The sequence below is a fragment of the Podarcis tiliguerta genome (genome assembly GCF_965153285.1).
Source record: "Podarcis tiliguerta genome assembly, chromosome: 6".
In the NCBI taxonomy this organism is placed as follows: domain Eukaryota; kingdom Metazoa; phylum Chordata; class Lepidosauria; order Squamata; family Lacertidae; genus Podarcis; species Podarcis tiliguerta.
The window spans coordinates 29,949,796-29,975,367 of NC_139539.1; the positions used below are offsets into that span (position 1 = coordinate 29,949,796).

The following is a 25,572-nucleotide window of genomic DNA, read 5'->3' on the forward strand; positions in this document are numbered from 1 at the left end:
AACATGCTGTGCCTTCATGTAACCCCGTTTCAGGACCCAGCTGTGCTTATTTCCTAAGAGACATCACAAGGACCCGCATTCCTCCACCACTCCTTGACATTTTCTGTTGGTTTTGTGTAAAATCCCTTTTACGTTTCATGTGCATATACAAGGAGATACTAAGTAAGTGTTAGAACTACAACAGAGTCACTGTCCCTCCCAAACAATCCCAGGCCATGGCATGTATCGCGGCGCTCCCTTCCAACCCTTGGGACAGTGATGTCTATGACTAACATGCAACTGATGGAAGTGGGGTTAGGAGGCCACACTGTGCCGTGCAGCGAGAGTGAGAGCGGGTAAGTGAGGAGGAGTGCTGGAAAGGGAAAGCAGAACAGAGGGGTGCCGAGAGAAAGCTTCTGCTGCACAGTAAATACCTTGGGATGGACTCTCTTTGAGCTCTCAGTCTTTTTTTCCTGTTAAAAATTCACAAAGATATAAGATTTGAGAAGTGGAAGAGTTGTGCTAGGGCGCCTATACCTTTTAAAATACCATGCTGGCAAGGAAAGACATGATGCAGCTGAGAGGGTGCACATCATGGCTGCAGAAGCGCATCTTCTTGGATGCTAAAGATGAGCTGCAAAGCATGGGCTCAGGCAACGGGTCAATCCCTGACAATGCTTCTTGGCTGATTCCATTTCAGAGCTTTTCTTCCTGCATACAAGAGCCCAGGCTGGTCCTCTAGCCTGTGCTTTTCAATGCAGGATGAAGCCATGGAAAAGCAGTTCTTATACTGCTAAGGTAACACAAAAGGGGCACCTGCAATAGGCTTGTAATGAACTAATGCAAAACAGCCAAAGAGAAATGGGTTTCACTCAGTGCTCTGCAGAGAGCCAGATCAATGTGAAGACCAAGAAGCTGAACAGGTATAAAAAGGAGGCAGAACAGGATTTGCCCTAGTATGACGTGTCCTTGCTAGTTCACTAAAAAAGGAAGCAACTTTCATCAATGCAGCCATTGTTAATACGTTGCTCATCAAACAATGTGAACGAAGTATTCACTGCCCATATACTGGCAGTAGTTTGTTCCATTGCTAGTCTGGATGCAGGTTTCTGAAATAGCTGAAGCTTCTGGACCAGAACCAAGGGCAGAACCACATAACCTCAATTCCAAGCACTGTTCACACTGGGCATTACAATATATTGTAATACAGAATAGCCTCTAGAGAAGGTTCACTTGGCTCTGCAACAGGATTGTGGCTAAGTTGAAGTATCTCCAGCACAGAAACCTGGCACCGGAAACCTATGCACTTACAGAAGCTATCCAGAAAATATTATTCCTTCTTATTTCCCCTGGTGCTTTGATAAGGGAATCTAGTTAGCACTGGGTGTTTACAGGAACAGCACAAGAGCTGCGGAGGGTAGTGGAAAGATAAACTGATTAGTTTGTAGAAGGCAAGGCGGACATTGGGTTACAACTTATTTGTAAGATAAGTGGGATGGGTCCAAGCAACAGTGAAGTGCTCTGGGAAGTCTGCATGGCAAGGGAGAATGTTACTGTGCCAATGGATTTGCAACCTGAGGGTTTCCCAGATGATAAACCAACAGTAAAAGCAGGAACTATCTCAGAGTTATGCTCAAATTAGTTCCTCTTTTTTTGCAGGAATCAATACAAACATAACAGAAAGACAGGTAACCTTGCTGTAGTACGAGATGAAGAACTTGTTGCCCTCCAGATATTGTTGGACTATTGCTACCATCAGTCCCAGCCAGCTTGGTCAATGGTCAGGGATTATGGGAGCTGCAGCCCAGAAACCTCTGGAGGGGCATAGATTCTGCACTCTTACTGTAATGGAAATACCTGTGATTCCCCCATCCATATTCTGATTGTAAATACAGCTTGCATACTGCAAGCATTGATAAATTTCACAGAAAAAAAGCCCTGGTCCAATCTAAACCTAGTTCAAGAGCATGGTGAGAAGCCCACCTACAGCTTATTTCATTGCATAGGTGACTCTGTTAGTGTGCTTGCTGCTCTCACAAAGAACAACTTTATGCTTCAAGTTTAAAGAAAATATGCACACAATAATGTCCTGTTTTCAGGCCTTTAATTGTATCATGGACTAAACATGCTAGCTTTTAGATTTCTATCTGTGGTGGAAGTAACTTAATTTTGCTATGTAGGTGAGAAAAGGCCCATATGTCTTTTAGCACCATAAAAGTTTTAAAGAATAAACTTTTCTAGAATGGACACTGGGGGTGGGGAAGAGCGAGGAAGAAGTGTAATTTTGCTCCATTTTTCTGTTTTCTGCTGAAGGACCTGATGATAAGTCTCATGATCCAGTAGTGAAGCTTGCCCAGGAAAATAAACTTTAAAAACACAAATATTCAGCAGCAGCAATATCACAGGCACTATCCAATGAGTGGGTATGATTATTATACAGCCATATCACACATAACAATCTCAATTGCAATGCTAAACAGTTCTGCCTAGTTCTCTACAAATGCAGGTAGAAGCACCAGGAGCAAAATAAATCTTAACTCCTGATGGCGGAATAATTAGAAACATGCAATCATCTCTCTCAAATAAGGAAAAGCTGCTCAAGCCCTTAAACAGGCCCTTCACCCATTTATAACAGGAAACTCACCTGCACACTCTGGCAGATTCTCTTGAGAGGTGGAGACTTGCTGCTTGGCCCATCCAGCACCAGTTCTTCCCTTCCTAAATGCTTGACCACAATGCACCTTCGCAGAGGGGCATCCCTACAAGGAGAGGGAAGATGAAGTCATGAGCCCAAACTATTTTAATGGAAAACACACAACAATTCCAAGAAGAGAGTCTAGGTCATTTGTTTGAGCAAATTTGAACCTGTACAGCTGATTATGGAAGTATGAGGCAGGCTGGATAAATTATATTGATCAACCAAGTTCTACCACTAAATTGCTAAGCACTCTTTACTGTGGGGTGCTACTTCATTGGATGGAAAAAACCACTTTCCTATCAGTCATCTGATGTCATCATGATGTCATCATGATGTCATAAGTGGAACTGATAAAAATCTAGTCAAACAGTCAAAAAGGGTCCCCACCCCTGTGCTAAACCATGGGTTCCAAACACTATTCCAAACAGAATGTCTAACTCTTGTATGCAAACAATGGTTTGTCAGTTCAGACACAACATTTAACCATAGGTAAGCTTTCATACCGCGTAGAGGGACGCGGGTGGCACTGTGGGTTAAACCACAGAGCCTAGGACTTGCCGATCAGAAGGTTGGCGGTTCGAATCCCTGTGACGGGGTGAGCTCCTGTTGCTCGGTCCCTGCTCCTGCCAACCTAGCAGTTTGAAAGCACGTCAAAGTGCAAGTAGATTAATAGGTACCACTCCAGTGGGAAGGTAAACGGCGTTTCTATGTGCTGCTCTGGTTCACCAGAAGCGGCTTAGTCATGCTGGCCACATGACCCAGAAGCTGTACACCGGCTCCCTCGGCCAAAAAAGTGAGATGAGTGCCACAACCCCAGAGTCAGTCACGACTGGACCTAATAGTCAGGGGTCCCTTTACCAAAGCTTTCGTACCCATGGCTTGATGATGTCTGAACTGAGTTGTTGAAGTGGGGATATGTTTTGACTTCCTGCCCTAATTAATTGTTGACAAATATTTTGTGCAGCAACTTCCATTTCAGAAGTACTTAACCAGATAGGGGAGAACAAATGCTTACAAGAAAGGTCATTATAGTTCTAAACAAAATGCTGTGGGGTGGACCGAGTGAGCATCTTTCAAAAGGAGTGAATTTACACCGCACATAATTTCCCCAGCTTTATTTCTATCCACACCTCTGTGCCAGGGATGCTATAGTGTTTAAGACCACAACTGCATGCGTTTACATTCACAAAGAAACAAATACTTTCAAAGGGAGTCTGACTTACTTGTCTTTACATTTCTGCAAGGCGTCATCTGCTATCTGCTTCAGGTTAATCAGCTTATCACCTCTATAAAAGGCATCTACAAAGAGTAAGGAAATCATTAAACTGGCTCACCAGAACAGTCTGCAAGCACTTGAAGGTCACAAGAAGAAAGGGACAGCTTGGTTTAAAGGAAAGGATGGAAACAACAGAATTAAGAGAAAGTTTGCTAAAGTGAAGACCAATCATGGTCACAGTAGAGGCCTCTATGGTAAGGATTTGAAGTCTGTGACCCTCCATATGATGTGGGATTCCCTCTCCTATCAAGTCCAGCCAGCATGGTCGATGACATAAGAATATAAGAATAGCCTACTGGCTTGCAAGTATGGCATCTAGAATAAGAAATCAAGATGATAAACAGATGAGAAGTGAGTGGGAGTATTTAGGGGATTATTTACAAAAAAATGATCTCAAATATAAATTCCAGGTACGGGATACCTTGTGACCAACAGTTGATAATATAAAAATTATGTCAATGTGAAAAATGAGGTGAAGGAATTAATGTATATGCAGCTAAGCAAGATGTACAAAGAACAGTCATTGAATGCTGGGTGGGGAGTCTAAAAAAGAACTACTGTATAAGAATGGGAAATGATGTAATTGCAAAACGGAATATCTAAAAAGAAGAAGAAAAAGAATATAGTTTGCTGGATCAGACCAATGGCCCATCTAGTCCAGCTTCCTGTTCTCACAGTGGCCAACCAGATGCCTGTGAGAAACCCAAAAACAGAACATGAGCCCAAGAGCATTCTCTCCTTCTGTGGTTTCCAGAAATTGGTATTAGGAAGACTTGCTGCCTCCGACTGTGGAGCTAGAGCACAGCCATCATGGCTGGTAGCCCTTGATAGCTTTCTCCACGAATGTGCAATGCTGAGAGTTGAACTTCAACTGCAGGCTTTCCATCCCTGCTTTATGGAATAAATGAAACCTACCTTACTGAAAAAGGCCTCAGGATTCAGTGCCTGCCCAGCACATTTTGCTGCAAAGGACAAGATGGCACTCCCATTCAACTGGACTGGCAGCTCAATCTTACTTAAATATTTGCAACAGGACAGTGCCCACCATTTCACCCAAGAACAGCAGGCTACTTTGCAGGGTGCAGGACAGGCTGTGTGCCACACACAGCTCTGCCCTCCAACTGAATGGAGATGGTTGGAGAGCTCCACAAGAATGGCTGAGTGAGGGGTTGATGCTCCTCCCGAGGTCGTTACATCACTCTGTCTAATGGTAGGGCCAACCTTGTATGTTTACAGTGAGCAATAATCTTGGAAGTGTTCTATGGGGAATAACCAGAAGGAAGAAGATTTTACAGGACTTTCTCCTGTTTTAGTTCGACATGATGTAGCAAGTGGCAGGAGACTATTATACAGATCTTGGAGATCTTGATTTATTGTGTTACAAAATTAAACAGAAACAGTTTGAACTGTTAAGTTAATGCATGCTTTCAGAATGTGGAAATTCCATTATTTTTATTTATCTGGCATGGAAAGCCAAACTGAATGTGAAATCATGAACTAAGAATGCAATCCCATGCATATATCTAGTTAGAATTGTTCCACTCTTTTCAGCGGGGTTTTCCCCTAGGCAGCTGCATAGGATTGCAGCCTAAAAACTGTATCCAGAACTGCAACCAGGAAACCTGACACAATTTTTGAAACTACTTGTAGCAACAGAAACCATCAAAAAAAGTGGAAGGAGGCCCTTTCGATAATGAAACTCCACCTTATCAGGAAACTGATGTATTGCCCACAGCTTGTGCCCTGACAAAACATATCCCTGGACTGCAGTTCAACCCAGTAATAGCTCCTTCCTAGTAAGAGGAAGAGCATAAAAAGTTGGCTGAACATGGAGTTTTTTCATTAAAAGGTCAATCTTGTTTGCAAAGTATTCTGATAAGATTAAGGGCCCTGCAGTTTAGAAGAGAACTGTTTTACCTGCAGTGATGAGAAGCGAGCAGTGGGAATCAAGGATCCTTTCGCAAAGGGATTCTGCTGAGAAACCTGCAAACTAAAAACAAGAACACACGGTTAATCGCACTTGCAGTTGTGAACAGGGACTCAACGAATAGCACTTTTACAATATATTAGTGCCATAACTTTTCCAAAAGGCTATTCTAGAGTGCTCTAGAGTTCCTTAGATGATTACCAAGAATTGCATAGATATTTCATTGAAATTGCATAGATATTTCATTGAAATATAGTTTGCCCACGGCTACCAGTCTTCTACAATGTGCAGCTTCGCTGACACCCCCCACATGTACAGACCATGCCTTGGAACACTCTGCAGAATCCTCTGCAATGCTCAGAGAGTGGGGTGGCAAATGTCAACATGGAAAATATTCTCTAAAAACCTAAGCTTAAAAATACTTAAACTGGAAAACAAGATTCCACCCCCCTCAAAAAAATAAATTAATTAATAAACCCAGTTCAGGGACACAAAGTTAGCTTAATTCAGGTTGCGATCTGCTACAAGCACTGTTCATTTCAATCTGCAGCCAGTGCCGCACAAGAACAGAAGTCACACCAGAAGTAATTGCTCCTTCCTACCACAATGGAATGAACTGCTCCAATTCTGGCACAGGCTAGCATGGCTACCACCAGCTCAATGATCATTGGCATGTAGATAGAAACTCTGTCTCCTTTCTTTATGCCTGTGAAAGAGAAAGAGATGTTTCTCATGCCAGACAGCGGACACCGTTTTTGCCATTCAACCACTGTGTCCCGGGCCCTGGTATTCCAAGAGAAAGAACAAAGCTGGAAAAAACAGAAGTCAGGAGGCTCAGAAACACAAGCATACAATTCCTGAAAGATCAGAAGTGTATGCATGACAAACAAAACTTGGGGGGGGGGGTGAACTTGGGATCATGGGATCTGCCCTGGGGTTACCAGTGAAAGAGAAGCATATTGTGGCTGAATTTAGAAGGGCATCTTTGCTTCAAAGACATTGCCAGTGGTATCAAGGGATGGCACTACACAATAAAATGCTGTTAATATGTTTTCTTCAAGCCACAGCCAAGAAGGGGAAGCACACTGATGCTTCATTTCGATGTTGCTTTGCAAAACACTAGCAAGTTAAATTCTCACAACAGCCCCAGTAAAAAGTGCAACTATCTCTTCAGTGGAAGAGATTTTGTATTTGTCACCATTTTGCATTTAGAAGTTTCTAAGGCTAGGTAGGATATGTTTCTATTTAAACATTTTAGAATATAAATATACCAAAGGGTTCTCTTGTTGGTCAGATGTATCTAATATGAAATGCTATATGCAAACATTTGTTACATTTTACTTTCCTTTGAAAAAGATAACTCTATATTAATAGCATTTTATTTTGTAGTTCCAGCCATTGATACTACTGGCAACATTCCTTCAGTCATCTGATATTTTTTTTAAAAGCTGAATACAACTTTATATGACACCTTGCCACATATTCATGAGCCACATGTCAATATGTTTGCCAAATAAAAAAAACAAACAAATAAGAACAATCATTCAAAACATTGCTTTCACTGATACCTATCCATATATTCTGCATATTTTACATTTGTTGCTAGCATAGGTTTCTGCCCTGCATAATAAATTATATTTCTTCATGTTCTGTTGATAAACATTATGCCACATCTGTATAAAATAAGACATATCAATGGAGGTATGCAAAATCAGAAGGGTAAGCAAGAGGACATTTATTAAAAAGTATTGCAAAGATGGTTAAACATACAAGTATGCAGAATCAAATAATAATAATTAAAAAGCTGAATATGCAAAGTTGCAGATAATCTTATCAGAGTACATTTTAACAAAAATTCTGTTGAAGCCCCAGTTTGGAAGGAACAGATGCTTCTGCTCAGAAACAATGTTGGGATGGATGTGGTGCAGTTTTATATTTAATATAAAAATATACTGGAAGAGTGTGTGTGTGTCCCTCTTTGTACAAATTCTTACAAAGCTGTTTTGTTTTAAAAGCCACAAAGATCAAGTTCGTTTAGCACACATCTGTAATCCATTTCCAGCATTTATCGCCACAATTCTGTCCCTCTACCAAGTTGTGGGGGAGAGGTGGGGTCTTGGCCTTCATATTATATTTCTGAAGCAATCCTATAAGCTACAGCAGGATATCAAATGAAATCCCTCCTCTCAGCTCAAAATGAAAGTGCAGCCTGATCTGCATTGCGCTGCACTTGGAAGGTGCAGCACAACTGTAAAAAAAAACAAAAAACAATCCCACAACCTCTTCCCCAGCTTCAGGCTTGGATGGCAAGACCTGTTACATTCATCAGAGAAAGGAGGGATGCTTTCCGAGGCAAGCCAATTTGCAGGCTCCCGCAGAATCAGATACCTTGCTCCTGAAGAACATTGGCAAACTGGCAGACTTTACTCAGCAATTCACTGTACGTGATCGTCATGGACTCCCCTGGTTCATTTCCCTCCCTACAAGGGGGAAAAAAGGATCAGTTATGAACACAGACACTCAATGACAAACTATGACTGCACAGTCTGAACAGCAAATATAGCTCACCCACGTTTCTCAAAGGGGCACAAAGGACAAAAACCTGCAGAAAGTGTGACAGGTAAATTCCTTATCTTGTCGTATTTCTAGCCTTCTAGAAAAATACAGCAGAAGACACCGAAAAGACAAGTGGGCCTCTAAAGCGGTTAACCATGGTTTCCCAGTTCAGACAAAATGAAAAACTCGAGTTAATGGAAGACTTCTTGGTTTGATTGTCTCCCAGAAGACAATTTAATTTTTTTCTGTAATCTATATGTTATGCATTTTTCTGTAATCTAAGATCTTGGGGGGGGGGGGGGGAGGAATTTCCTACTATACAGGAATGAGCAAAGGGGTTGTACACCCACTGCCAAGGCCCATTCGTGTCTCAACTTATTAAGCTAAGATAGTATCGTCCTTAATGAAGATAGGTTAATGACTGTAATTAGTCTGGCTGTTGGCAGATCACAGAACCCTTTTCACCAGTGGTTGGGAACCTCCAGCCTACAGGGCCTATTTTTAGCCCACAAAGCCATTTCCTCCAAACTATACTCATCTGCTCCACACTTGACATCAGGTGTTGCATCAGGTGTGGGGCAGGTAATGACATGGTTCCAAAAGGACAATTAGGAGCTTAAACTGCATTCCTAACTGTTACTTAGCAAGCAGGATCACCAACCGCACCGATAAACACTGACAGAGCTTTTTTGAAGCTGACAGCCAATGCCATTGTGGTATCAGGCAGGGAGCCTTGCGCAACTATAAAAAAATGGCCCACATGAGTGAAGGTAAGTTTCTGCTCTGGCCCTCAGAGTGAAAAAAGGTCCCATAAACATGCTTTTTGCTCATGGCCAAGTGACATGCCTAAAGTTTTGCCATCACACTTCTAGATTTGACTTCCCTGCCCCTTAGCATTCAAACTGGATTGTCAGCAGCAAATCATGTGAGCCAACCCTCAGTTGCCTTCAGCCAGGTGAAAGCACAACAGCTGGCATTTGGGAAAACATTTTTTTCAAATTCCTAAGCACAAGATTCAAAATGTTAGGCACCAGCATTAAGTGCCAGATTTGGGCAATGACAGAAACAGCAAATATTTGGTGCTGGTACAAGGGCAGCATGCTAGATTGGGTGCTGAACACTTTCTAGCAGCAGCACCAAAACCTCCCCCTGCCCTCACCTTTCCAGAAGGAAAAGCTAGTGAGGAGAGTGACCATTTGGGGACCACTACTGCTCTGAGCACCTTCCATCTATGTCCAGTCTTCCTCTGCCCACCTTTCCTGATATAGAGCAGGAAAGACTGTCAAGGATGGGGGTGTTGAGATGCATGCTGTTTTGGCTCTCAATGGCTTGAGACATATAGGGAAGGTCAGCAGCTCAGTGGCAGATCATCTGTTTCATCGCATGTAGAAGGTCCTAGTCTCAATCCCTGTCATCTCCAGGTAGGGATGGAAGAGATCCCTGCCTGAAATCCTAGAGATCCACTGCTAGTCTGTATGTCTAGATACAGTGGTACCTCGGGTTAAGTACTTAATTTGTTCTGGAGGTCCGTTCTTAACCTGAAACTGTTCTTAACCTGAAGACCACTTTAGCTAATGGGGCCTCCCGCTGCTGCCGGAGCACAATTTCTGTTCTCATCCTGAAGCAAAGTTCTTAACCCGAGGTACTATTTCTGGGTCAGCGGAGTCTGTAACGTGAAGCATATGTAACCTGAAGCGTATGTAACCCAAGGTACCACTGTATTTCTATAAGGCAGCTTCCTTTGTTTCTTTAATACCTCCAGACACCTTAACATGCAGCTGCTAAACAACCCACAGCCTCTCTCCCAGCCATGTAGCTAGAGAGAGGGTAGAGGTCTTCTGTTTTCCTCTGCAGCTTCAAAGCTGGAGGAGGGGATGGCTGGTTGCTCATCACCCTTGCTTATCTTGACTGTAATGTGTCGAAGGAACCTGTTGAAGCCTGTAAATGGATCGCTAACATCCGACAAGTGTTTGAAACTGTGCTTCGATTTAATCAGAGACTGATCTTTGGCTCTCGGAACTGGAAATTTTATTTAGTACCCATGCAAAATTCTTCTAGACTGTCATAACTGTAACTACCTGGCTCCGTTCCCATACTTTAGTCACCTGGCAGGTTCTTGCCTGTGTCTGCGGAGAACAAACACATTCCAGCTGCCATTATTGATTGAATGCTGATCCCCTCCAGAACTGATTGTTGTGCATTTAATAAAGGTATACATTCTTCCTCATGTAAGGGTGGGCATAGCCATGCTTTCAGGTGTAGCTCAATATTGGTATCCCTCATGCAGATTGGTGGAGGGACAAATGCAACATTGCAAGCAAGCCTATATAAAAATGCAACAGCTCTCAAAGTTTCTACTAGCCTGTCCCTTTTATTTGTGATACTTCACCATCACGAAAGAGAAAGAAACTCATTAGATGCCCACTTTAGGAGGTTTTCCAGCATGGTCGCCAAGAAGGCATTGCTGTCTTGCCACAAAAGTCAAGGCAGAGGCCTGTTTGGAGGGGTGACCTAGCATCTGTCGTCATGTGGACTATATAGCTTTCATGTGATTTTAGCTGCCAGTTTCTTATTCTCAAGTTGGGGCAGATCATTTCAGAAAGTGGCACATTTATTTTTACTTATGTTCTCCACATTCCCAGAAGGCTATTATTACACAATTCTATACATGCCTACTCAGAAGCAAGCTCCACTGAACTTAGTGGAATTTACTCCCAGGTGAGTATGCATGTGATTACAACCAGGGTGTAAACAGCAACAACAACCCAAAGTAACTAGTTGCCAAGACAGCTGTGGGTTATTGGCACTAACACCAAACATTTAATGTTGTTTCTCTCCTTGCCTATACTGGATTCCTAAAAAAAAAAAAACTACTGACAAAAATCTGGTTAGCATCTGCCTTAACAAAGTTAACATCCACCAAAGTTACCATCCTCTTGTGGGTCTTTTCTGCTTAGAACGTGCCCTTAACTGACATGCTTAAACTTACTTTTTAAATAAAAAAGTGGCGACAGGAGATCATTTATTGTTTCAACTTTTACATGAAGTGGACTCTTAATGGCATAAAAGGGAAAATCCTCAATCTCCCCTGCCCCAGAGGTACAGAGACCCTGGGCATAATCAAATACGTAATACAAATTATCTAAATACTAAAGGGCATAGCTCAAGACCACAATGCAACTAAGAACCTTTAACTGAGGCCTCTAGACCAGGGGCAGGGAACCTGTGGTCCTTCATATGTGGCTAGACTACAACTTCCATCATCCACTGGGCATGCTGGCTGGCTGATGGAAGTCCAACAACATCTGGAGCAGCACTGGCTTGCCACTCCTTCTCTATACCTATCTGTTGCACAAGAATGTGGCACACGATGAATAAAAGATTTGGCACGTCTTACTTTCCCTGCTCCCAGTAAGGCGTCACTCTGTTCTCCCTTGTCAAAAGGGCAAATGGGTTAGACGTCACCCCAAAGATCCTCAGTCACAGCTTATTCGACTGCAGTGGCGGCTGGAATATTCCACAATAACCCGAGCCCTCATTTGAAGCATGAAATGTTTAATTTATGTTCTCTTACTCAATGCAACTGCAACACATTGCACACCGATTCCCTCCCCTGGGCTCATACACTGCTAAGAAGCCTATTTGCTCACAGCTAGGGTGAGGGCTGATGGTGTAAGATGAGCTGAGTCCAGCCTAGCAAATCAGACAGGGAGAAGGGGGTTCCACCCAGTCCTCTGTAGAGAGCCAGATCAATGTAAAGACCAACAAGCTGAATGGGCAGAAAAGAATATTGAAACAGAACTTTTCCCAGTGTATGAATTTTCCTTGCTAGTTCACAGAAAGAAGAAGCAATTTTGCCTTTCATCAATATGGTGATTGTTAGGATGTCGCTCACCAAACAAAGCTAGCAAGCTATTCACAGATCTCTCTGCTATAATACAATATATTAAATACTCACCCCCACACAGCCCAAAAAGCCCCACACATAACAGCCTGGGTCATGCCCACATTACAAAAAGAGATACTTCCTTAGTCATACACATACAAAAATGCAACAAGAGGTTAGAAATTGTGGATACTAATAAAACAAAAAATCCAGTGCCTTTGCTTTCAGAAAATAGAACAAATTGAAATAATTTTTTTTAAAAAAAAAATTAAACGACTTCCACCAATAATGCCATGGATGTAGAAAAGGATGTCTTGCTTCATATCATCTTTAGCAAAACCTTTAGGCATGTCTCTACTGAAAATTCAGTCACTTTCTGGCCTTCTTACTTGAGTATTGTCTAGTATTGCCATCAGCTATTTGTTCAGAAGATACAAAAAACAAAACAAAACCCTAACCCTTATGATGGGAAGTTTTGCTTCTGCACATGCTGAGCTAAAGCATTCCGTGCTCACCCACCCTAGAATGTTCGGTTACCTGTTCTTAATGCATGGTTGACCACATCTATGAATGTGAATATCAATCAATAGTAACAGTTTAACAAGGAGGTTTTCATACCTGTCTAACTCTGTGTTCCTTTCCCAACCCTTTAATCTATTGATGATCAATGCCTATATGCAGCCTATATGCAACCCTTGCTTTGTCTTTGTGTTAACCAATCAGCAACAAGCACATACGTGGCAATGCTGTAATATTCAATAAAAGGGACTCTCTGAGACATGCTCGAGAGATGCCTCCCATATGACACTCATCACTCGTCTGTCGTTTATTTCAACCCAACATCTGGTGACCCCGACGTGATTTATTTATTGGGTTTATTTCAACCCAACACTCTTACATACCAACTAACCTTTATTCAGCACTGAAAGCTAGACCAGAAAGAGGGCTGTTTTTTCCACATTTTGATGTTCAAGACAGTATGGCATATGGTAAACACACTCTGAAAATTAGTTTGTAAACTTCAAGAAGCTCTTTGTATTGAACATCTCAAAGAGAACATGTTATGTTTCATGCTGGTGTAAAAGACAGTTTCTCTCAAAAATGTGCTGACATTCCTATAAACATTGATGTGGATATTTTATATAATATTCTCAATTTTCAAAGTTAAAAGGAATTTAATAACAAGGAAAAAGTAAAGGGAAACAGTTTCCCCAGCGAGTAAGTAAGTCGAGGGAATAAAAGTGAAAGAAGACTGTTCCTTCTTTCATTTAAAAAAAAACCCCAAAGAAATAACAAAATGTGCAAAAGTGGCTTGGAGAAATTGCAGCACCTGTTGGCAGAACTGTTGGCTTTTTCGCAGTATAGTAGCGCAGAGAGCTTGCTGGGGAGAGCTTGCATTAAAAAGAAGGGACTCAAAAATAACTTAAACAAGGTTTAATAAGAAAAACAAAAACTCCATTTACATCAACAACCAAACCAGACCCAACCACCAGCCCATCCCCAGGGTAAATGGCAGAGCTAGGTGCTGCTCCTTATATACTGTGGCCAATTCCCAACACAGCTTAATCAATGCAACTCAGCAGCACCTGCTATGCCTCACAGCTGCAAGGCTGGATCTCATTAGTTTACTCTGGCCCTTGCTCCGGCCCCTTAAAGGTATACACATTGGGTGAAACAATGATGAACCTTTAGATTTAAAGAAACAGTTCAACAAGAACTACACCTGCATCAGTGTTAGAAATGCAGGTATATAAGCTATTTGCCAAATGGTGCCAAATCAGAATGCCTAGTTGTAAGTTTTATTTTTCAATTTTAAAAGCAATCTTACTTGTGAGTCATGCAGGGCGCCATTTTTTACTCTCACACTGCCTGCAGCAGCACCCAGGTGACTCAGGCTGCAACAGTTTTACTTTCAAGTCTCAGTCGCCATACATCGTGACCATACGTCTCAAACTGGTCACAATTTGGCCATGCCAAGTGGCAAAACACACCTGATGTCCAGGGAATTTCAAACACTGCCCTGCATACAATCCCTTTGGTACCCATTAAAGTACCAATTGAAAAGCACCGCCACTGAAACACAAGCTTCAGAGTTCTTTGCTGCGCTACATATAGACTGAACTGTTAGGGTGTGAAACCTAAGACGCTGGCAAATTAGCAATGTAATGTGACTTTAAGTAGTCAAGCTCGTTAAGTTGTTAAGTTGCTCAGTATATAAAGAGTGTTTGTTTTCTCTGCCTGTTTGGGGGGCGTGCTGGACGTGAAGCAAAATGTGTGAAAGCTCCGGAGGTGTTTCTGTTATCTTTCTGCAATAAACCTGTCTTTGGAAAGACAGGCTTCCCGGTGTCGTTTTTTTTTGCTGCTGAGAGTTTGAAGCTTGTACTGCAACAAGAATCTCTGCACTGGACTTAATTAATACTCTGCAAAGAAAGCTGTTGCTGGTGGCGCAGTGGAAGCGCTTACTGGACCAGTACACAGACTCTCTTAGGTTATGGATCCTTCTACGTTTCTACAGCTGTATTGTGTGCAGAGAAAGTGAAAGCAGCTTTCGGATGAGAGAAGACCGGCTTGGTCGTAAATCCAGCTCTTAAAGGAACTGAGAGGCTGGAGGCGTCTGAAAAGTGAGTAAAACAAATCCCAAGGGGAAAGAGAAGCAAGGGCACACAGAGGGAGTAGCAGCAGACCCCAAGAATGGCAGTGGAAAATTTCAGGTTCCCTTTACAAAGTTGAACTCTGCTAATTACGTGCGGTGGTCTAAGAGGGCTCAAGTCTGGTTGGAAGCCAAAGAAGTGTGGGCTGACTATGTCCAGAGGCGAAAGCCGTTTGTGGCTGTTGCAGCAGATGCCACAGCAGAGCAACAGGCTGCTGCACATGCTCAGAACAGGGAACATGATAAAATGGACACTAAAGCTAGATGCATGTTGATGGTATCGATAGACGATTCCCAATTACCACATGTGGAAAATTTAAGGTCTGCATTTGAAATTTGGGAAGCTCTTAGGCGAATTCACCATAGAGCCACGCCCGGAGAGAAGGTGAACATTATACGTGCTTTGTATGAGTTGAAACTGAAGCCAGGGGATAGTGTGGTTGAACACACGTCACAGATGACTGAGTATTTCAACCGACTGTCATCTCTAGGTGTGAATTTTCCTGAAAATATTAAAGTTTATACTCTGCTTAGCAGCCTGCATGCAGGGTTTGAAAACTTAGTACTAACTTTACAAGTTTTGCCAGAGGACCAGCTGAATATGAATTATGTGACTGGTAGATTGTGTGAGCAAGGATATCAACATCATCGAAAACATATTGATAATTCAAATACCCCAAGGGTTGGATGTTCAGATAATTCTCAGCGTGAGGGAACTAGCAGGCAGAGCTGTAAGGAAGCCTCACAAGTGTCTGCTATGGCCAGCAAGCCATGTTTTCGATGTGGCAGCAGGTTTCATTTGATAGCAAAGTGTCCAGAAAAGCAACAGGAATTTCAACAGTCCAAGGCCAGTTTCCGGAGCTACAGGGGAAGACGACGTGAGAACTACAAGAATCAACGATCCAGAGGGGGAGCAGGTGCTGATAAGGGACTATCTGCAATGGCAGCACAACAGAGTCCTAAAAGGAGCCAACAAACCTTGAAGTGGATAATTGACAGTGGAGCAAGTCACAGTTTAGTTCCAGCGACATCTAGTGGCAGCTTGATGAACTGCAAGACATTGCCAGTTGCAAAAACCGTGACGATAGCAGACAATAGTAAACGAGAAATGAACCTTAAAGGCACAATTTATGTTAACTGTTTGCAAACTAACCTTCCTGTTTTTGTTCTTCCAGGAATGAAGAATGGACTTTTGAGTGTGTCATGCCTGGTAAAAGGTGGTTTTAAGGTTGAGTTTGAAAATGATGTGTGCACCATTTCGAAACAGGGGAAGGAGCTAGTTAAAATTCCCTGTGAGGATGGGCTTTTTGTTTTGGATGAAGAGCAGTTAGCAGCAGGTAGATGTTCAACAGGTGAAGCGCAAGCTAAGTGTGTAAATAAGGCTCCTCATACAGGTTGTGTACATCTACTACACAGAAGGTTAGCTCATATATGCTTTAAGTATGTAAGCAAGATGCCAGATTTAGCTGAGGAGTGTAACATTAAACCCTGTCCAAATTTTCTGGATTGTTGTGCTTGTAAACATGCTAAGGTTAAGACATGTAACTATCCTAGATCTGATAGAGTAAGCAAGAAACCCTTTGAACTTGTGCACACAGACGTGTGTGGCCCTATGCCAGTCAAATCGCTTGGAGGTGCGAGATTTATGCAAATTTTGGTGGATGATTTTTCAAGAGCTAGTTGGGTTTTCTTTCTGAAAGAAAAATCACAAGCAGCTTCCATCCTGATGGATTGGATTGAAGAAGTCGAATGTAAATTTGACACCAGGGTACGTAAAATACAATCAGATCGTGGTGGGGAATATGTGAACCACACGCTGGAGACGTGGTTAAAAAGGAAAGGTATAGTTCATAGACTTACCAATCCCTATTCACCACAGGAGAATGCAGTTGCCGAAAGAAAATTTCGAACATTACAGGAAGCCATTGCTGCTTTGCTGTTTGATTCTGGACTTCCACAGCGTTTTTGGGCTGAGGCTGCACTGTATGCGAATTATACTTTTAACAGAGTGTACAATAGCACAGTAGGCAACACTCCTTACTTCATGCTATTTGGAAAAAAACCAAAAATTGATCATCTAAGAGTTTTTGGATGTCGTGCTTATGTGCTGGTGCCTAGGGCACAACGTAGGAAAGGCGATCCTAGGTCTAAAGAAATGTTTTTCTGTGGTTATCAAGCAAACACAAAAGGTTGGAGATTTGTGAATGTAGAAGGCAATCAAACGAAAATCACAATCAGCAGAAGTGCGGAATTTTGTGAACAGGATGGTTGGACTAAAATTCATGGAAATCCTGACATACTATTTGATGTGGTGGAGAGTAACAATGAAACTCAGGCCCCAGGGCAGGTATTAGTTCCAGAACAGGCTGAGGAATTTGAGTCTGAGGACGAGGGTGAGAAATCGTCTAGTTCACCCAAGTCTGTAAAGTCAGAATCTTCTAGCTCTAAAAGTTCACCTGTACAGCAAGAGAGACGTGTAAAGTCAGAAACAGAAAGTTCTTCAACTACTAGTGACAAACAGGTGACTACTAGTGACAAACAGGTGACGACTAGTGATTCTGAGTCAGAGGGGGAAACTGAAGGAACATCGCAGGAACTGCCAAGGCGTTCCAAGCGTACCAACAAAGGTAAACCTCCTGAAAGGTACCAAGCTATTAGTGTTTGGGCTGGTTTGGCAAATTGTGAGCCTGAAAGTTTTGAGGAGGTTGAGCAATTACCCCAGGAGGAGGCCAGTAGGTGGCGTGAGGCCATGCAAAAGGAGTTGAATTCTATGAAAGACCTGGGTGTGTTTTCCATCACCAAACTTCCAGAAGGTACCAAGGCAGTAAGTTGTAGGTGGGTGTACAGGATAAAGACAACAGCGATGGGGAAACCAGAGTACAAAGCAAGGCTTGTAGCTCGAGGTTTTACTCAAAGAAAGGGGTTACATTATTCAGAAGTCTATGCACCCACTTCAAGGAGTGAAACCCTACGGGCACTATTAGCAGTTGCTGCTCAGAAAGGGTTTAAAGTGAATCAATTTGATGTCTCTACAGCTTATCTTCATTCAGACTTGGCTGAAGAGCTCTATATGGAGCTACCGCCAGGATTGAAAGTTGGTAAATCAAATCAGGTATGGAAACTACATAAATCTATTTATGGACTCAAGCAATCTGCTCATAATTGGAATGAGTGTTTGAATGACGTTTTGGTAGGCATTGGTTTTAGCAGGAGCAAGGCTGACAATTGCTTATATTTCAGAGGTTCAGGAGATGCTCAAGAATCTTTGCTTGTTTATGTAGATGACCTGATTTATACTTCAAAGACACAAGAACAAGTAAAAAAACTAGCCAAAGAGTTAAATAAACACTTCAAAGTTAAGAATCTTGGTGATGTGAAGGTCTATCTTGGTGTTCAGATAGATAGGACCAAAAATGGCAGTTTTCTACTGAATCAAAAAGGCAAGATATTGCAAATGTTGAAAAAGTTTGGCATGACGGAGTGTGCAGGTGTTAGAACACCAATGGAAATGGGTTTTGTAAAAGACAATGAGTTCAAGGATAGTGCTGAATTCAAGCGTGCTGAAATCTTTCAGTCAGCACTGGGAAGCTTACTTCATCTTTCGCAATGGAGTAGACCAGATATTGCTTACGCTGTTAACTTACTCAGCAGAGAAGCTTCAAAACCTAGTGTAAATGCATGGAAAGGAATTCAAAGAGTGTTAAGATATTTACAATACACCAAAGATTTTTGCCTTGAATTATCTTCGAAAGGACAAGCACAGATTACTTGTTGGGCAGATAGTGATTGGGCAAATTTAAAAGATAGAAAATCAGTATCTGGCTGTGTAATAAAATTTGGTAACTCTCTGATTGGGTGGAGATCCAAGAAACAGAACCTGATTGCTTTGTCGTCAACAGAAGCTGAGTTCTGTGCCTTATCTGAGTTATGTAGAGATCTAGAATTTTACAAATGCTTGGCACAAGAGATGTATGAAAAGGCCATCACTCCAATCACTGTATGGGGTGATAATCAACCGTGTCTTAAGTTAGCACAAAATGGGCAGTTTAAAGGTCGTACAAAACATTTGGATATCCGCTTTCAAAATGTTTGTCAAACGGTAAAAGCAGGAATTGTTAAATTAAATTACTGTCCCAGTCATGAAAATCAAGCTGATGGTTTTACAAAACCGCTTGGGTTTCAGCGGCATGAAAACTTTTGTGAAGAAATGGGTCTGAAGTAATTTTGTTTTTGTATTGCCAGCGAGAGGGGGTGTTAGGGTGTGAAACCTAAGACGCTGGCAAATTAGCAATGTAATGTGACTTTAAGTAGTCAAGCTCGTTAAGTTGTTAAGTTGCTCAGTATATAAAGAGTGTTTGTTTTCTCTGCCTGTTTGGGGGGCGTGCTGGACGTGAAGCAAAATGTGTGAAAGCTCCGGAGGTGTTTCTGTTATCTTTCTGCAATAAACCTGTCTTTGGAAAGACAGGCTTCCCGGTGTCGTTATTTCTTTTGCTGCTGAGAGTTTGAAGCTTGTACTGCAACAAGAATCTCTGCACTGGACTTAATTAATACTCTGCAAAGAAAGCTGTTGCTGGTGGCGCAGTGGAAGCGCTTACTGGACCAGTACACAGACTCTCTGCTGCCCCTTTTCCAAAGTCAGTGCTGATTGGGTGGCAGCTGCCCTCTCCCTTCTGTTCTGGACAGGAAAAGTACAGGTGAGAAAAAGGAGTTACACTTTGCCAAAAACCAAGTGGTGCCAGTGGCTGAGTATACATTTTTTCCCTTGTTTTATTGGGGGGGTGGCAGTTGTTGGGAGTCACTTGTGCTTGGCCGGGTAGCTCTGGACTGTAGAAACCACTTTTACAACTTCCTCCCTTTTGTGAGACTTTTTCTTCTTTTTGCAGAACTAAAGGGATGGCATTCTGCTGACCCTTGTCTATTTCTTGCCTTAAACTTGGGGGGTTGTGGGGGCAACTCTGGACCACTGAGGCCACTTCTTCCATTTCTCCCTTTTCTGAGTGTTTTTTCTTGTGTGCGTATTTTCCCTTTTTTTCCAAAATAGAGGAGGGGTGTGGTGTGATGTTTTCTGATCTTTCGTCCAGCTGGCCATCTTCTGCTTGTGTGTTTGAAGGGCAGTCAAAGCCTCAGAGGTTAGCTTTTACTCTCTCCATCCTTCTCTCTCTCTCTCTCTCTTGGAAGCAAATGGATAGAGAACTGTCCACTCAGCCACCTCATGCATCATTGGCAGTAAAAAGGTGTGTGTGCATGTGTGTGTGTGTGTGCGCGCACACACATATACCTGAGCCAATTTCTCCAGAGAACTAAAAAGCCAAGGGGGATTCTGATCCTGTGTTTGGGGTCTGTTGTTAAAATTGTGTGTGTGTGTGTGTGTTGGGCTGAGGGTTCATCCTGCAGGGCTATTTTTAGCTTTGTTGACTGATTTGACTTTTCCCTGGACTTCAAACAACAGCCTGCTTGGCAAGTCTTTTCTGCTCATTTCAGATGACATTCAGCCCCCGTCCCCACACTAATCTGAGTGTTTCTCCCAAACATTACTCTTTTCTATTCTTCCTGTTCCATATTTTGTAATTAAGAACTTGTGTTTGCATATGCTTATTTCTTCTTCCTTTCCAATCCATTTATTTCCCATAATGTCTTTTCATATTGTAAACTTGAGGCCAGGGACTTACTTCCTTCCTTCCTTCCTTCCTTCCTTCCTTCCTTCCTTCCTTCCTTCCTTCTCTCTCCTCTCTTTCTCATGATTTGTATGGCGACTCTGGGAGCCTTTTTTGACTAAAGAACAGGATATAAAATATTTAAATAAATAAAATAGGATGATTACTAGCCGGCCAACATTAAATACATATTTATTTGTGATTATGCATGAATATTCATGCAATACCCGAGTTTAAGAGTAACTCTTCAAGTGGAAGCACAAACAAGACTTAGAATTGTATCCAATGATGCACAAACCAGGTTTCACTTGCAGAATAGGACTTCCTTCTTTTCACCAACAACCCCAAATATCTGCTCCACAGGGTTCCCCCAACCCTCTGGTGCAGATTTTGAGGGTGTACAGGGGCTTTAAGGGGAGGGGAAGGGGAGGGGGAGGAGTCTGGATTTGATATCCCGCTTTATCACTACCCGAAGGAGTCTCAAAGCGGCTAACATTCTCCTTTCCCTTCCTCCCCCACAACAAACACTCTGTGAGGTGAGTGGGGCTGAGAGACTTCAAAGAAGTGTGACTGGCCCAAGGTCACCCAGCAGCTGCATGTGGAGGAGCGGAGACACGAACCCGGTTCCCCAGATTACAAGTCCATCGCTCTTAACCACAACACCACACTGGGAGTGGTGAGGAGGGGAAAGATCCATAGTACATGCTGGGCAAATGTGACAGCAGTATTGGCAGCAGCATTGGACACATTCTGTAGCACCGTTTGGAAAATAAAGTTCCTGGAACATATTTGGTCACATCTGGGGGGGGGGATTATTAGAAGTTTTACATCTCTGCAAAATTTTATGGTCCTGTCTATGTCAACTTTCATAGATATGGCAGCCATTTTTTACTATGCCATACCCTCTTGGCAGCCATTTCGCAACTGGTGCCCAAGGCACATTATCAGAATTCTAAATGTGCCCAAGGGCCGAAGATGTTTGGGAACCACTGCTAGCACGCCAAAATTAAATACAGGAAGAAACAACACTCCAGGCTCTTGCTGAAGTAGTTATTCTGAGCACATAAGCCAAGCTCCTGACTTATTAAGAGCTGAGAAACAAGATATATAGGATTAGCAACTAAGATGGAAATATTTGATTTCAAGCCTTCCAAACAATTTCCACAATATCTACACTAAAATAAACACTATGCTCTTTTCCCTCAAGGGAAAAGGCGAAAGTGACTATGCAGGGAACAGAATCCACTAAATACAAAGCCTGTCAAAACAGACAAGATAACAACCGTCACAAATTGAACTGACATGGAATTATATCCTAGGATAAAGCTGTCCATTTTATATTGATACTGTGCCCTCAAATGAGGTATAAATGCTTACTGAATCCTCACTGATCAACCTTAGAGTGCAGGTAAGAGGAATATAACTGAACACTATTGGTTGTACTGCTTTTTTATTAATGTGCTTGGTGTGTAACATTTGGCTACCAATGACTTTGCAACTCCTCAGCCAGTGTGCAGAATTTAAGGTCCACTTGTACACTCTCCTACAGGTCAAGTGCCTTGGCTACAAAGCATCAGTAGCATAGTGGTGAAATTTAGAAATGCAGGGTCCCTTCATGACAGTCCTAGCCATGCCCTCACACAGCCACACCCACTTCTAAGATCACACAATAACCTTACAATTTTATAATTATACAGTAATGATAATTAGGGATGCACTGCAATGATCATGTGTTGCCTTCCAGGTATCTTAACCATCTTCTGTGCACATGCATGGGTAAAATACTTTGAGTACTCCAATATCTTATTTTGGCATGACTTAAGGTGTGTTCTCCTTGAAATTCCATTGTACATAACAGAAGTTGCACACCATTCTCACATACCGGTAACTGAAACACCTTGTGTTTTCAGCATTACCACATGCTTAGCTTTGGAGCACACAGTGTTCTTCTCATGCATCTTCTCCAGAGTGACCCTGGGAGCCATTTCTTAGTGGCTGAATCTCCTTTCACTCTAACTAGCTCTAATCAGCACAAAGGGTAAGAAGACTTCTTTCTCAGTGGCTAAAAAGTTCCCCTTTCATGACAAATGGGTGGTTCTAGGACGCTGGAGACTAGGACCCTGCTTCAGTAATTGCAAAATATTTTTGGACACTGCCCACCCCCCATTACACATCAACAAAGCATGGTCCAAAGGTACACGGTGCAGAAACCTTGCTGCAATTAAACAGGTTTTGATCTGAAAACCCTCTGCTTGCTACTCTGAGTTTCATAATGGAAGAACAGTGAAATATGACTGTAATAAAATAAACAGAACTCAAGCTCTTGTTCTACATTACTGTAGAAACACGAAGTCAGTATCTTTGATAAATAAAAAGAAAGAAAGAAGCACGCCTATTAAACCAACATGTTTGGAACACAGCAAACATTGCCATCTCTTTTGAAGGAAGGAATTTTTTTACTAAAAGTGTTTTAGAGAAATTCCATTCCCATCCAGCTGTGGTAGAAAGACCTGTTTTCTATTTCCGAGTTGGCACAAGCTCCACAAGTTAGCAAGAGTAACTATGAGAAGATAAGACTGCTTCAGTATGTACACTTGGTGAACACCACCTCCCATACATTGAGCAAATACATCTACACCTGTTTTACTTTGCTAGGTAAGCTTGTAAACACACTCTTGCTAAAACCATTCAGCCATATATGCAGATTACCGCTACAGGAAGGATTGCTCCACGTAAAACAGCAGGCAGACAAGAGGTCACCTGAAGTCTAAGCCACATGGCAGCAACGCCAAAGAGAGAAGCATCTGTATGCACTCCACACTTACTGGCCAGGGCCGTGAGGTGGTGAACACCATTACACAGAAATAGTTTGTGGCAACATGAAGGAAGTTATGTGGTCAGTCGCTGCACACAGACATCTTGGTAAGCAGTGACATCTGTCAACATTCAAATCCAATTCTACACAGCATCAACACTGCTGGTTATTTGCATGAAGTGGGCATTCATGTAACCCACCTGGCTCCTACATTGGTTGGCTGCTCATTCAGTAAGGTAATATTCAGAGGTCCTTCAGGTGCCACCACCTTGAATGGTAAGGTGGGTGATGACTTCAGATAAGGCTTTTTCTCCAGTGTGTCCCACATTTGGCAATATCCTCCCCAGAAATGCTTGCCTGCCACTTATCCTTTTAAGAATTGTGTTCAAAACTGATACTTCAGAACTGGTTGAAAACAAAAAAAAAAAAAACAAAAAAAACAAAAAAGAGCTGTTACCCCCAGCATACTAACAGCACCACAGAACTCTGGGCGATTTGTCCCAACAGCTTTATACAATGTTAAACAAAACTGTAAAGAGAATTACTTGATGAGGAAATGCCACAGGCTAGCTTCTCAGGATCTGAAACATGCTCTCCCCCAGCTAGTGCAGTGGGTCAGTGGGTCTGGCTGTTAACCAGAAGGCTAGTTGTTCAAGTCTACCCAGAGATGGCTATGGGCAGTATTCCTGCATTGCAGGATGTTGGACTGATTGACTCCTGAGGTCCCTTCCAAGTCTACAATTCTATGATTCTATGATATAATTTTCCAGAGATAAGCCAAGAGTTAAACCACTCTAGGGCTGTTCCCTCAATTTCACCAGCCTCTGGAGCCAGCTCATCAAACTGTAAAGGTCTACTTCATCATAAATCTTATTGTGAGAGACCAAATAAAATAGCCAAGTATGTTGTTTCCACTGTCGATCTCAAGACCAAGTCCATTCAAGCTGTGTGACCCAGAATCAGGAAAAATCAAGTCATAGGCGTCACTGAGAAATACCGACTTAATTAAACAAGGGAGAATAACAGTTGTTTAAACATTATGAATTGCCAACCACATTGTGTGAAAAGGATACCATTGCACAATGACATGTAACTGCCTAAGAGGCAGCACTGGCCCAAACACCAAGGGATTGCAAAACATGCATTATGGCACTCCCCCATCCCCTGGCACTCCTGCTAATAGCCTTAGATGGCATCTGATACAAAAGTGTTTTGGGTTTTTTCCTGTTGGGACTTCAGCAAAAAAATTCCAGCACACATTACCTTTTAATCAGAGGTTATTGCAAGACTCATCTGTCCACTATTCCGCTCATCTGTCCATTTTCCAAAACACTGGAGCTTAAACAAGGCAGTGCATACGTTTAGCCAGCCCATCTGCTGGGTGTTACATAGTATGTTTTAGTTTTGAATAAATGACACATTTTAATACACAAATGCCCATGGAACCAAACTAAAAAGAAAAATGCTTGCATAGTTAGATTCTTTTTTCTTTACACACTGTACTGTAGTTCTTGCACAGTGCTGTGCTAATACAGAAGGCCTGTTTTGGCACACCTATTTTTAAAGAAAAGTAGCAGAGAAAACTAACTTGTTTAGGAAACTATCCTAAACATCAGTGCACTCCTGCCTGCTATCCTGGCTCAGGGCATTGCAGGGAAAAACAAAATACAAACTCCTAGTTGCCAGATACAGTATATCTTTCAGTAATGTCAGAATAACTGCAGAAAAATTCCCCCAAGTGCACGGGGCCTTCAACTGGCGGGTTGAGACTCAATATTGGGACACAAGGTTGGTCTCAACAGAAACAGCTGCTCTACCTTACAAATATGTGATGGGAAAACAAGCTGGTGGGTTGGACGACTCAGAAAACTGAAAAACACTAACATGATGCATTAGCAAAAAAGTAGCGAAAAGTTGTCTCTGTATGTTTTGATAGATCACACATGTGTGTGCTTGTATAATGTTTAACTGCTTTTTAATTTTTTTTATCCTATTTTAGCTGTTTCTGTTTTATTTGTAAGCCACCTTGAGTCCCTCTCAGGGAAAAATGTGGGATATAAATCAATATTATAATAATACGTTACATAGACAAAAACTGAGCCACCAATGATTGACATGATTGCATCAAGAG

At 42.2% G+C, this 25,572-nt stretch overlaps 1 protein-coding gene and 1 long non-coding RNA gene across 3 annotated transcripts in view; both read right to left on the reverse strand.

Annotated features, from left to right (window-relative positions):
* ACSS2 (acyl-CoA synthetase short chain family member 2) overlaps positions 1 to 25,572 on the reverse strand; it is a 59,239-nt gene that overhangs the window by 20,469 nt on the left and 13,198 nt on the right. Inside the window, exons 3-8 of one of the 2 annotated variants that reach the window (XM_083443999.1) lie at positions 8,269 to 8,360; positions 6,483 to 6,586; positions 5,871 to 5,943; positions 3,901 to 3,976; positions 2,624 to 2,738; positions 414 to 452 (exon numbers count right to left, since the gene is read on the reverse strand). In XM_083443999.1, the coding sequence (XP_083300125.1) occupies positions 414 to 452; positions 2,624 to 2,738; positions 3,901 to 3,976; positions 5,871 to 5,943; positions 6,483 to 6,586; positions 8,269 to 8,360 (499 nt within the window). The remainder of the gene's footprint in view (positions 1 to 413; positions 453 to 2,623; positions 2,739 to 3,900; positions 3,977 to 5,870; positions 5,944 to 6,482; positions 6,587 to 8,268; positions 8,361 to 25,572) is intronic. The other variant, XM_083444000.1, reaches the window with a different exon arrangement.
* Positions 14,120 to 25,347, reverse strand: LOC310679245. Its single transcript, XR_014512179.1, has 2 exons — positions 19,585 to 25,347; positions 14,120 to 14,443 (listed from the first exon to the last, which is right to left on the reverse strand). It is a non-coding gene; the product is annotated as an uncharacterized lncRNA (long non-coding RNA).